Below are 12,356 nucleotides of genomic sequence, written 5' to 3' on the forward strand. Positions count from 1 at the left end.
TTTATACATTGTCTCTTAAGAGTGGAAGGGAATGCAGCACATTTCCTCAGTTAACGAACATGACCTGCTATCTTGTGGAAGAGGCCAGTGTTGCGTGCTTAGTTTTGGCCAGTTAAGCTTGATGGGCTCGGTTTGATGGACACCTCTCTTGTGTCTCTCCTTGAAGGTAATGGGTCGATGAAAAGCATACAAGTAAACCAGCAGCCTTTCATTAAGCTGGCTGGGCTGGTGGCCGGGGCCAAGTATCGGTTGCGGGTGTATTCCCATGAGCACCGCTCCATCAGCAGCGACTTTGTCACGTTCGAGACAGTCAGAGGTGAGGGGTAGCCAAGACACAAGGGAGGAAGAAAGGCTTCAACATGTTACCTTCTGAAGTAGATACAACTACAACAAACTGTATGTTGTCATGTTTACCAATGGGTCACTGTAACTGGTAACTTGTAGAGCACAAGAAGGGCATGGGTAAAGTGTAAGGGCCCTGTTTTAATGATCTAAGCGCATGGTCTAAAGCGCACGGCTCAAGTGCACTTAGAATCCACTTTTGCTAGTTTAACGACAGGAAAAACTGAACGCTTCTCTAGCAAGGAAACGGATCTGCTCGTGCGCGAGGTTAAAGTGCGTGAGCAGACCATCTACGGGACAAAGTGTACGTGCGTTGTGGACTCGCCTATTGGCACATATTACTAACGTGCTCTTTAAATAACAAAACACTATTGCGCCATTGACTTTAGACAAGGTTTCAGTTGGTCAATGGCTCAGTAATTTCAGTTGCCTCAAAATAAAAACGCGCCAACAATGCGTCTGAACACAACTCATTTTCAGACCATGGGCGCAAATGCATTTGCTATAAACAACGTGGCGCAGAACGTGAAAATGATAACTGCGTCAGGCTGAAACCCTTAATGTTATCAACATAGTTAATGCTCGGTACGTTATTTTGTGAGTTTATCTTTGCAGATTATTTTTCGAAGCTTCAGGTGCACTAGCAAACGTATTTTTCCAGCAGGATGCATATGTGCCTCAGGTGGCAGTGTGAGCGAGACGAAATCTCTCAGGATTTTCTGTAAGAGCACGCTCAATAAGATATTGATCATGATGATGATAAGGATCCTTGAGCCGTGTAAATATCATTTTAGGTGGGATGTTTGCTCTGTGTTTTTCGGATATAGAAGATTGAGCTCATAATAATCCATCAGCTTTATTGTTTGTTCCTCTCACTGTTAGATCCCTCTGTGGTTTTCCACACAAAGAAATGGCACTATTATCAGGCCATTTTAGGTACTTTTTTATATATTATATTATATTAATTATAGCACTTTTAATTAATGCCCTTGGTTTTAAAAGGAAGTGTTCGAAGCACATAAGATGGCATAGGGTTCGCTATAGTTCAAAAGTTTGGGGTCAGAATAATTATTTTTTTTAGAGAGAGAATTGAATCATTTCATTCCGGAAAGAGGAATAAAATTGATCAAAAGTGACAGTAAATATATTTATACTGTTACAAGACATGTCTATTTCAAATAAATGCTGCTCTTTTGTACATTGTATTCATTAAAGAATCATGAAAAAAACAATAATACAATCTTTACTGTATTTTTGATCAAATACTGTAAGTGCAGCCTTGGAAATCTTAACAACCCCAAACTTCTGAACGGTAGTGTGTATCGAAAAACCTTTCAATAAAACAGGAAAAACACATGCAGTTAGTCCACCCTCTAGAATCACTCTAATGTTTTACAGGATGCAGATTTTAAAAAGAGTGTTTTTCGAAAAGGAGAGTATTTGATGATGTGGTTAAACCAAGCTGCTGGCTTTACTGGGTTTCCGTTTTCATCAGATCACTCTTTATGGAGAGAGCGCCCTGAGCTCTGATGTTATTATCAGGATGGGTAATTCAAATCCAGATCCACTCACCGTTAATGTGTTTTTGATAAAGAATGGCTGTCAACGGACTCCTACCATGTTGCTGAAAGTCAGTGAGATTTATTAGGGTCTCCATTTGGTGTAACTGTGTTCAGCTTTTCTCCTGACTCGATAAATCATACAGGAAGAGAACAAGGTTCTTAATGTGTAAGATGATCTGCGAGAGTTGATTTCTGCCATTCTTGCTTATGGGTATAATGTTACGAAACTTAAACTTTTTCTTCTGTACCTCTTTTTCTTCTCTCCTCCTCTGTGTGTTTGCTTGTTAACAGCCTACAAGGAGCAGGAAGACATCGCTACTCAGGGCTGGTTCATTGGGCTGATGTGTGCCGTCGCTTTATTGGTTCTCATTCTGCTCATTGTTTGTTTCATCAAGAGGAGTCGTGGAGGAAAATACCCAGGTAAAATCCAGCAAACACACTTGGGATCACTTTCCATAAACCATTGTAATATATTAAAAAAGGGTTGGTTGGTTATTTATTTTATTTTAGATGATATGAAACTCAAAATAGAACCATCAAATATTGATGTTGTTGATGTTTTTGTAAACTATGTGCATTTCTGCTAAGATTAATTACCTTTTACCACAATATAAGTATATGCTACATGTTAACACTTTACAACAAAGTTTCATTAGTTAGCATTAGTACAACTTTAGCTAACATGAACTATGAACAATAATTCTACAGCATTTATTAATCTTAGTTCATGTTAATTTCAACGTTTACTAATACATTATTAAAATCAAAAGCTCTATTTGTTTACATTATAGTTAATTCAATGTGAACTAACATGAAGGACTGTATTTGTAGTAACTAACATTAACAGATGACTAAATACTGTAACAAATGGTACTGCTCATTGTTTGTTCATGTTAGTTAATACATTAACTAATGTCAACAAATGAAACCCTATTGTAAAGTGTTACATGCTATGTAAATGATCTATCTACTATTTGTTTTTATCAGTGAGAGAGAAGAAAGACCTCCCCTTAGATCCTGTGGACCATAAAGACCAAGATGGATCATTTGACTATCAGTAAGTTTTTGCTTTCTATCACTTTTGCCATAAAGATAAACGTCTATTCAGGTTCTGCTATTTATAATGTTGAACCTGTTGATGAAACACTTTGTTTTACGTGTTACAGGTCCTGAACATAGCTCTCACCCTGCAGAGGGGAAAATGTCTCTCATTTTAAACAAATATAACAACTAACCACTTAAACCCAACAAAAACGAAATAACATTATTACATAAACACCCCCAGAGCGTTTGTTGATGAGGCTTTTGCTTTACTTAAACAGAAAATAAGCTTGCTGATGTGTAATGTGTCTGTTCACTGACCAGCAGCTGAAAACCAATGCGCCAGATTCTCAGGAAACTGTGGTTGCCATGAAGTTAAAAACTCTAGTGTGCTTTTTATCACCATCCACACCAACATACTATAAATGAGTCCTTCCTGTACAGTTCTACCTCTACTCTCTAAACCACACAGATCTCATAACTTCACACCCTGCTATCCCGTCGTGGCAGGAAAAAAATCAGTGTGCTACTCTGAAGAGGAGTTCACACTGCCCCAACAAACACCAACATCCAACTGTACTTTAGTATTATTTATATAGGCCTACTATTATAGTATTTGTTATTATTATTTTGTATTGGATTATATTTACACATTTTGTTATGCTTTTGACTTGTTTTTTCCATTTCTATTTACCGTTACCATTATTTTTAATTTTTTATTTACCTTTATTTCAGTTACTTATTTTATTTCAGTTAATTGCTTAAAATTTATATTTATTTGATTTCAGCTGCATTTTAATTCATGAAAACTATTTACCTTTTTAATCGTTTTAGATTTAGTTAACTAAAACAACATTGGCGGTTCATTGCTTTTGTTTGGATCAGCTGGAATTTAAGGCGGTGTGACGCCTTAACAAACAAACAAACATTTTTCTATCTGTCATCCTTAGTTTGTTTTGAAGGTTTTGTTGTATAAGCCTACATCTGTCAAGTTGGTGTGGATATTACAACCCGGGTACAGAGAGTAAAGGGAAGTGTCAGTGAGGGTTTCAGGCAACACATTAAATGTCTGAAGAACTAATATCTCAAGCTCGATAAGCTAATAATCGTCATGTTACTTGTGCAGTGTTGGGAAAGTACTGTATAGCAACACTTCAAACGTAACACTTTTCATTTGGATAACGATAAAAATAGCTTTAACATTGTAGTTAGCTACTTTTTGTTAGTGATTTTTAACTTTTGCTAGCTCCTTTTCGAAAAAAGTAGCTTGATTAGCTTAGCAAGCTAACCATAGCTTCTCCAACACTGCACCAAAGCTGAATACAGACATATCTGTAGAAGTGTACCATGGATTTATCGGTTGATTCAGTGTAATCCTCTAAACCACTAATTGAAAAACATGCTCTAACATTTTGAACTATATCATTTGTAATAAAAACCACTCGTGTCTCAGCAGTTTCGTGACTAACAGCTAGTAACGTGATGGTTTGTCTTTTCTAAAAGCTAATTCTTTTTAAGGAGACCAGCGATCTAACTGATTAGCTTAGTAATGCTAAGATCTAAGATATGCTAAGCCTTACACAGCGGCAGTACTAACTTCTCTCTCCATCTAACGTGTGAATGATGAACCCTTTTCTTCCCCCTCCTCTTTCAAAATGGCGACTGGGTTGTTAAGGAACGAGAACAGGTATTTGGTTTCAGCACATCATCTCAGCCTGAGCATGTCATTGGTTAGCCTACATGTGGATGGCAGAACAGGGACTAACGCTGCTGTCTGATCAGTGTATGAGCTCTTCAAAGGTGTTAAAATCCTTGGTCCCTCTATTTTGGACGTAATCCAGCTATTTTTGGAAAGTTAATACATCGTGTCCTAACCAAACACGATGTGATAAAGCAACTAGTGGTAAAAGCCAGCTGTTTTTCAGCTAGGTGTGGCTAGTGACAGGATGTTTTTGGATTGGCTGTGATTGTGTGGCATCTTGCTTTGGAAGCTTGTTTCTGCCACGGAATGAAAAAGTTAATAGTGACTTTTTATCACATATTTCTGAGTTTATAACTCACAATTGCGAGTTTAGATCTCAAAATTCTGAGAAAATGTTTTTTCTAAAAGTAGAACTATTAAACTAGACTTTAATATTTATAAACTCAAGTTTATATCTCGCAATCCTGACTTTTTTCCTCAGGATTGTGAGATATAAACTTGCAATTGTGAGTTATACAGTCTGACTTGCTGAAAATAAACTTGCAATTGAGGGAAAAAAGGCTGCTCACACTTACTTTTCTCCCTTTTTTTCACACTTTCCGACTTTATAACACACAATTGCAGGTTATATCTCACCGTTCTGAGACAAAAGTCAGGATTGTGAGATAAACTCGAGTTTATAAATATTAAACACTAGTTTTATTAACTCACAATTCGGAGAAAAAAATCAAAGAATTGTGAGACACAAACTCGCAATTGCAAGAAAAATTGTCATAATGCTGAGATAAAAAGTTGCAATTACCTTTTTTATTTTTATTTGACTCCATGCTGGAAACTAGCTTCCATATTTTCGCTTTTAAAGGACAGCAAACGTGTCACATTGTGCCTGGTTAGGACACCACTTACAACAGTGCACTTATTGAATGCTTCATATAAAGCTGTTCATCTCAGAGAGTGAATTGGAATATGTATTAAAAGCTTTGGCCTGAAATAAAATGTCAAGTACTGAAGCATTTTATTCCCTCTTAAAATAATTTTGTCTCTTTATTATAAAAATAATAATCACGATTCATTGGTTTTTATTGTAAAGTTAATATTTTAAAAGCCAGTACTGCGATGTCAAGGTCAAACTAATTTGTCAGAAGGGAGCCAAGGTTCTTTCTTCAATGTTTTAACACCCTTGATGGAATGGAAAGCGCAGTAGACAATATTCAGTGACAGGGTGACCATGATCAGATGCACAGAAACATGCATGAAACATGAAAATGATTCTGCTTTGTTCAGAGGGAAACTCGGTTGAATGTAAATGTGCATGCAAGGCTAGCAAAATGTATGGTTTTTCAGTTCATTGAGTCTATTCAGAATTTATAATGCATTTCCTACAGTCTGAGAGGAGAGTCTGCTGGAGATCAGAGCCCTTGGGTTTTGTCAGTAATCTGCATTTAGTGGGATGCCACATCTAGAAAATGAACCAAAAGCTAACAACAGATTATTTGCTGAAGGCTGTTTATAATTATTATGTTCACTGCATCGTTTTCTTTTTCCTCTTATTTTTCTTTTTAAGTGCCTCTTTGATGACACAAATGTTTTGTTTTATTCATAATTTTTTTCTCTCTTAATCATTTTATTCTTGGGTGTTTTCCATCCTGTTGGTCCAATGAAGGTCTCTTGAAAAGGAAAGGTATGGAAAGAGCTGCACTAATATCACCTGCATTTGGACTTTAGTCATGAACTAAAGCATTTCTTGCCTTGTGTTTTTGATTTTAATCGATTAATACATGTCCTTCTCCTTTAGTGTTGATAAATGATCGTTTTTTTTTAACTAACTCATATTCTTCCATGATTTTCCTGTCATTCTATCATGATTCATGATTTTGTGTCCCAACTGTAGTAGTAAATTTTTTTAACTTTATTTATTGGGCTGTCAATTGAATGTGTTAATTTAGTGCAATTAAAAACTGTTGCAAAATACATAAAAATAGTATTTACTGCCAAAAATATAGAGATATATTTACATATATTATGTTATTAATTTGATTAATCTGCATGTCATGTAATTAATTCACTAATAGTCCTATTTATTTGTTTATTCATCCATTAGTTTTTTACACATTCTTCAAATCCCTGATTCATGACAAATTGTTTAGAATGTCATTACAGTTTTCACATATTCTGTCAAAAATGATGTACAATGTGAAATTTGGGTTCTTTTTCCGCTCTTGGAGGTGAAAAGCTGGTGAAACTGTGAGTGTGAGGGCTGATCGATTAAATCAAAAACCCATCCTCATTATTCCCTGAACTCTTGCTGGTGCAGAGAGAGTGTATTTGGTTGGAGAAAGCAAGATATCCCGAATGCGCCTTATTGAATCTAAAGATAAATAAATAAACGACCATTATTTTCCAGTTGTCATGCTGCATGCACAGAACCGTGTCATCTGGTAATATCATACTACTTAAACCTTTTTTATGAAACATCAATGCTTCTTTTTTTATAGAGAGGATATATGCTGTTGGTAAAAGCATTTTTATGACCTATGAAAATGGATAGTATCATGGAGCCTGGTTGTAAACCATGTTGTGTGTGGGGACAAAGTAGTTTATTCACAATATTTCGATTTAAGAGCCCATCTGTAAAACAGTTTACAACAAGGTCCATGGATATTACATGAAATTAAAGATGGACCTCTGTGCTACGTAAATGGTTTTTAAGATCTGATTGGTGTTTCTTTGTTGTCTTCTGTTTTGCTGGTGCATCTCGGTTGATGTAGGTCTCGGCTCTTAATGCATGACACTATTACCCCCCAGCAGAGGTCTGTTTTAATATATGAGGCGCATGTGTTTAGGCATGCACAGGACAGGGGGGAAAAGATCTACCTGTGGTAGTGCAATGAATCATTTATAGCCGTGACAGCATTTATAGAATACTGAGAGTTTGTCTTTGTCTAGTAATACATAAATGGTTATTTTGCCTTGAGTGTTTTCTTTTCTCCTTGAGGTTTCTCAAAAGTGAGATGCTAAATGTTTTTCTCAGGATGATCTGGTTGGAATCATTATTTACATGGAAGAAAAAGCCAAACCATAAAATATTCTAATAGGGATGCACCGATATGGAAATTTTGGCCGATACAGATAACCGATAATTCTTTAAGCGTGAAAGCCGATAACCGATATATTGGCCTATACATCTAAATCCACATTTTTGTATAATTTTTGAGAGCCTGATTACAGAAACAAAAGTCTCACCATTAAAAGCCAAGCACACAATTAGAATGTTCTCATTATAATTGTATGTCGCCGATATGATAGACTTGGTTGTTGCACTGTACTTTCCTTTTTTGAAGTGTTTTCAATCATATTTCAAGCAATTCAAAACCATCATGGTGAACAGTGTGCATCTGAAGTGTATAATACATTATTTATCGGCTTTAATATATTGGCCAAATGTTCTTATCAGGCAGATAACGATAACATCAAAAAAGAACATATATCGTCCGATACCGATATGGTGGCCATTATCTCGTGCATCCCTATATTCTAATAGTCAAGCAGTCAGATTTAGTTGCCACATATCTGGGAAATAAGATTTTGAGGTTTTAATATTCTTTGCTGCGTTTCTTCTTTATTCAGATAGACAAAAGCATCAAAAACCTTGAGGGAATTTCAAAACGCCTGAGTTCTTGGTTCACATCCCCCATTATTGACAGCGTTTACAGCATTGAGTTTTATTGTATTCATCAAGGGGTACATTAAATTGATCAAAAGGGACAGTAAAGACATTTATAATTGTACCATTTACTTTTTTTTGTTGTCTTTTTGTTGTTTGATTTACAATAAAATGCAGAGCAGCAGGGATATTAGGCTGTTGTCACTTTAAGAGCTGCACGGATCCAATTAGATTGTTACACAAGCGTTTTATTTCTCGGCTGTTTACATTCATTTAAGACATAACCGACTATATTTGCAAGGATACTGTCCAAGATGGTTTTGATATAATTTTGTGTTAATTACAAGAAGAGAAAGACAACAGTATTTGATCTGATTTCCAGGCGCGGTGCGCGCTATGGGTGTGTGTGAACTTCTCTAACTTCTCTTTTGTGTCTTCTTGCGCTTGAATATTTAGGCTAGGCTTAAAACCACATGCAAATGATAAACTCGCGAAGATGCAGCACTGGCCCGATCGGGAAAGTGACAGTGTTGCACAGTTCAATAGTCCCAAAGGTCCTTGTTGACGAGCCCTGCAGCTCAGTGTCTTCACGCAGTTGTTCAATAAAACATTGGTTTGTTATATCGGCCTTTTTCGTGCTACCAATACGCTGATGGTTGTAAATTGATTTTTTAAAAATGTCCGGTGCATCTCTAAATGAAAGGATTTTTGAGTTGCTTGTTTTTATTTTATCATAACACAGTCCTACTTTTGAACAGTTGCCCATGGAAAAACATGCTTTTGCAGCCAAATGGTGTAGTTATGACATCTACCACCAGGGCTAACCGGTTTATGCTAACCAGCCGAACCGTCATCCCTTGTTATGTTCTAACTCTTTTTTTCTTTCTTCCTGCAGCAGCGACGAAGACAACAAGCCATTGCAGGGCAGCCAAACATCCCTGGACGGGAACGTAAAAGAGAGCGATGACAGTCTTGTGGACTATGGTGAAGGAGGGGACGGCCAGTTCAACGAGGACGGCTCCTTCATTGGCCAGTACACAGTTAAGAAGGACAAAGAGGAGACTGAAGGAAACGAGAGCTCAGAAGCCACGTCACCCGTTAATGCCATCTACTCTCTGGCATAGCACTCCGAAAGGGGCACGGCGCCCCCAGCAGGTCGGAGGGTGCCACTACACGCAGAAAAATAAATATATATATATATATATTTACAGAGAGAATTACGAGTATTCACATACAACGCACTGGAGTGCATGATCCTTCTGAGCAAGGGATGGGGAGCCAGCCGGTGTTCGGAAACCTTTGTTTGAGGCGTCCCCATGCTCCACACAGACTTTAGTGTGCCTTTAGGGCGACGGGGCGGACTTTCAAGCTTTTCGTGTGGCTTATGCTCTTCTTTTTTTTTATTTTGGAAATCTTTAATCTTCCCCTTCCTCCTCCTATTGTAGCTAGCATCAAAGAAACGGGGATAGAAGCACCAGACCTGTGACATATCAACTGTGTGTCGACTCAACTGCAGAACGTCGGCAAATACGTTTATCATATTGATATTTCTGCAGTGAATGATCCTTTTTTTTTTTCACCGCAGATAGATGCGTCCAAAAAACATGAAATCTGTATACAGTGCTGGCACGGTTCGCTGTGCTTTATAAAACTATGCACTATGTATTATCATTATCGTGCTTTTTGGGTTAATATTGGACGTTAGAATCTCATGTTTCCTTTTTTTATGTGGATTTTTGCAAAGAAAACAAACGTTAGTCCCGGCTATATTCTTGTATACGCCACTGGACTGATCATGCTTTCATTTGCTGTTGCTCGGTTAATATATTTTCACTGGCTGCAACTATAAAATGCCACCAATATTTATAGGCAGAGGTTAGATGGCATCACATGTAAATGAAGAAAAAAAAACATTATTTTGAAGCATGGTAGTATTTTAGCGCAAAGGACAATGGAGAAGTTGTAATACGAAGAGTTAAATACACAATGATATATTCTTTTTTCTTTTTTTTTTATAAGACTTGCTTTATATAGTCCTGAAAAAGAGAATAATGATGATGAAATTGATCACATTTGTTTTTCATTCTTTTTTTTAATAAGCTTGGTGATGAGTTTGGTGCCTGAATAAGTTTATTCAAGGAGTCTAAAAGAAATTTGGGGTGCATCAATACATCAGTGGCTTGTCAGTCGAAGATTTCTCGAAATGAATAACTCAACATAGACATAGGCAGTGAGTACAGTAAAGAGAAGTGAACATATTGTTTGGGGTTGATCCAGTGTTCGCTCGCGGCTGATATTCTAGTTTCTTTCTCTACCTGTGCTCTCACACTACTACCATTCATTTATCTTCTGCACTATTATGTACTTACAGTAGGGTTCAAAAGTCTGAGGCCACATTGAAAATCACCTGGAAATGAACAACATTTTAAGATTTTGAAATTAAAAATGTATGTTGTTAAAGTCAACATGAAATCAAAATTCATGTTTTTTATGGAATATAGCAGTGTTTATTATAAATGATTTATCTGTGCACAATTTTTTAAGTCATGTGCCTTTTTGTAATCAATCACAAAATCAAGTCGTGCTCTAATTTTTATTTTTTATTTTGAGACACCGTTTCAGTCGGATATACAGTATCAGTCAAAAGTTTGGAAACATTACTATTTTTAATGTTTTTGAAAGAAGTTTCTTATGCTCATCAAGCTTTATTTGATCAAAAATACTGAACAGTATATTGTTACAAAACATTTCTATTTTAAATAAATACTGTTTTCTTTGTTGTTGTTTTTTTACTTTTTATTTATCAAAGAGTCCTGAAAAAAGTATCACAGGTTATACAAAAATATTAAACCGCACAGCTGTTTACAACAATGATAATAAATCAGCATATTAGAATGATTTCTGAAGGATCATGTGACACTGCAGACTGGAGTAATATTGCTGAATATTCCGCTTTGCATCACAGAAATAAGTGTATTAAAATGGAAAACCATTCTTTTAAATTGTAATAATATTTCACAACATTACTGTTTCTGTATTTTTTTATCAAATAAATGCAGGCTTGATGAGGATAAGATACTTCTTTCAAAAACATTTAAAAATGTAAGATTTAATCAAGCAAACAATCGATTTGAAATGTTGAGTGAGCCTCTTGTGACTCTTTAACAGAAGGAAGATCCGCTTCCGGATTCAGAGCATCTAGTCTCTTTAGAGAATCTCAAATCATGCTGGAGAACCCGATCATCTGGTGTTTACAAACTTCAGTTCATTCAGCTGGAATTAAAGCAAAAGCGCGACAAACCAAAATATTAAGATATTCTAAAACTTAAAATGTTTTGCTGAAAATATAAAAATTTCCACTATAGTGATCTCAAACTTTTGGACCCCGTTACATATTTATCTTGATTTTATTTATAAAAAATAATAAAAAATAATAGGGACTAATATATGAATAATTTATTGCTGACTGCACAACAGCCATTTGGAGTCTGAGCTGTGATTTTAGCACATAGTGAAAGCTTCTCTGTGTAATGTAGGATACTTCAGAGATCAAGGATCATGTTTGTGGCTATGTAAAATAATGAAATGTGATGTCACCATTAAAGGGAGTATGTCTTGTTAATTGTGCTGCTCTTTTTAGTATTAATGTCATTTCACTGCTAATGTGTTCATATATTCGATTTTATTTAATGTCATTTCTACATAACATCAAATGGAAATATTGTGTATTTATTTTTCGCAAAAAAGGCCTTGATCATCATGTAAATATTTTTTTTTTTTAGCAGGTTTACCGTGTTACAGTAAGTAAATGATTCATAATAATAATTTTTAAAAAAGCTTTTTGGTGCATCCCAAAATGGAAGACTCCATGCACAGATTTGGATTGGGTTCAGCCAGTGGCCTTGGGTATTCGATTAAGATTTTGTCTTCTAATTTTAATTGTATTTAGGTGGCTTTTGTCACTCATTGTCTCAAATTTGCCTGGCTGACACCATTAATAACGATGTAAATAGCAAATGCTGTAGAGTTGTACCATTGTAGCATT

At 36.0% G+C, this 12,356-nt stretch overlaps 1 protein-coding gene across 3 annotated transcripts in view; it reads left to right on the forward strand.

Annotated features, from left to right (window-relative positions):
* Nucleotides 1–10,210, forward strand: part of nfasca (neurofascin homolog (chicken) a) — a 56,682-nt gene extending 46,472 nt beyond the window's left edge. The window contains exons 30-33 of one of the 3 annotated variants that reach the window (XM_079598512.1): nt 167–316; nt 2,196–2,324; nt 2,892–2,961; nt 9,207–10,210. In XM_079598512.1, the coding sequence (XP_079454638.1) occupies nt 167–316; nt 2,196–2,324; nt 2,892–2,961; nt 9,207–9,435 (578 nt within the window). In that variant the 3' untranslated portion in view covers nt 9,436–10,210. Of the gene's footprint in view, nt 1–166; nt 317–2,195; nt 2,325–2,891; nt 2,962–3,070; nt 3,204–9,206 lie in introns of those variants that run through there. The other 2 variants (XM_079598510.1, XM_079598511.1) reach the window with 2 other exon arrangements.
* The last annotated feature ends 2,146 nt before the right edge of the window (nt 10,211–12,356 follow it).

Source organism: Phoxinus phoxinus (genome assembly GCF_949152265.1).
Source record: "Phoxinus phoxinus genome assembly, chromosome: 22".
NCBI classification, from domain to species: Eukaryota; Metazoa; Chordata; class Actinopteri; order Cypriniformes; family Leuciscidae; genus Phoxinus; species Phoxinus phoxinus.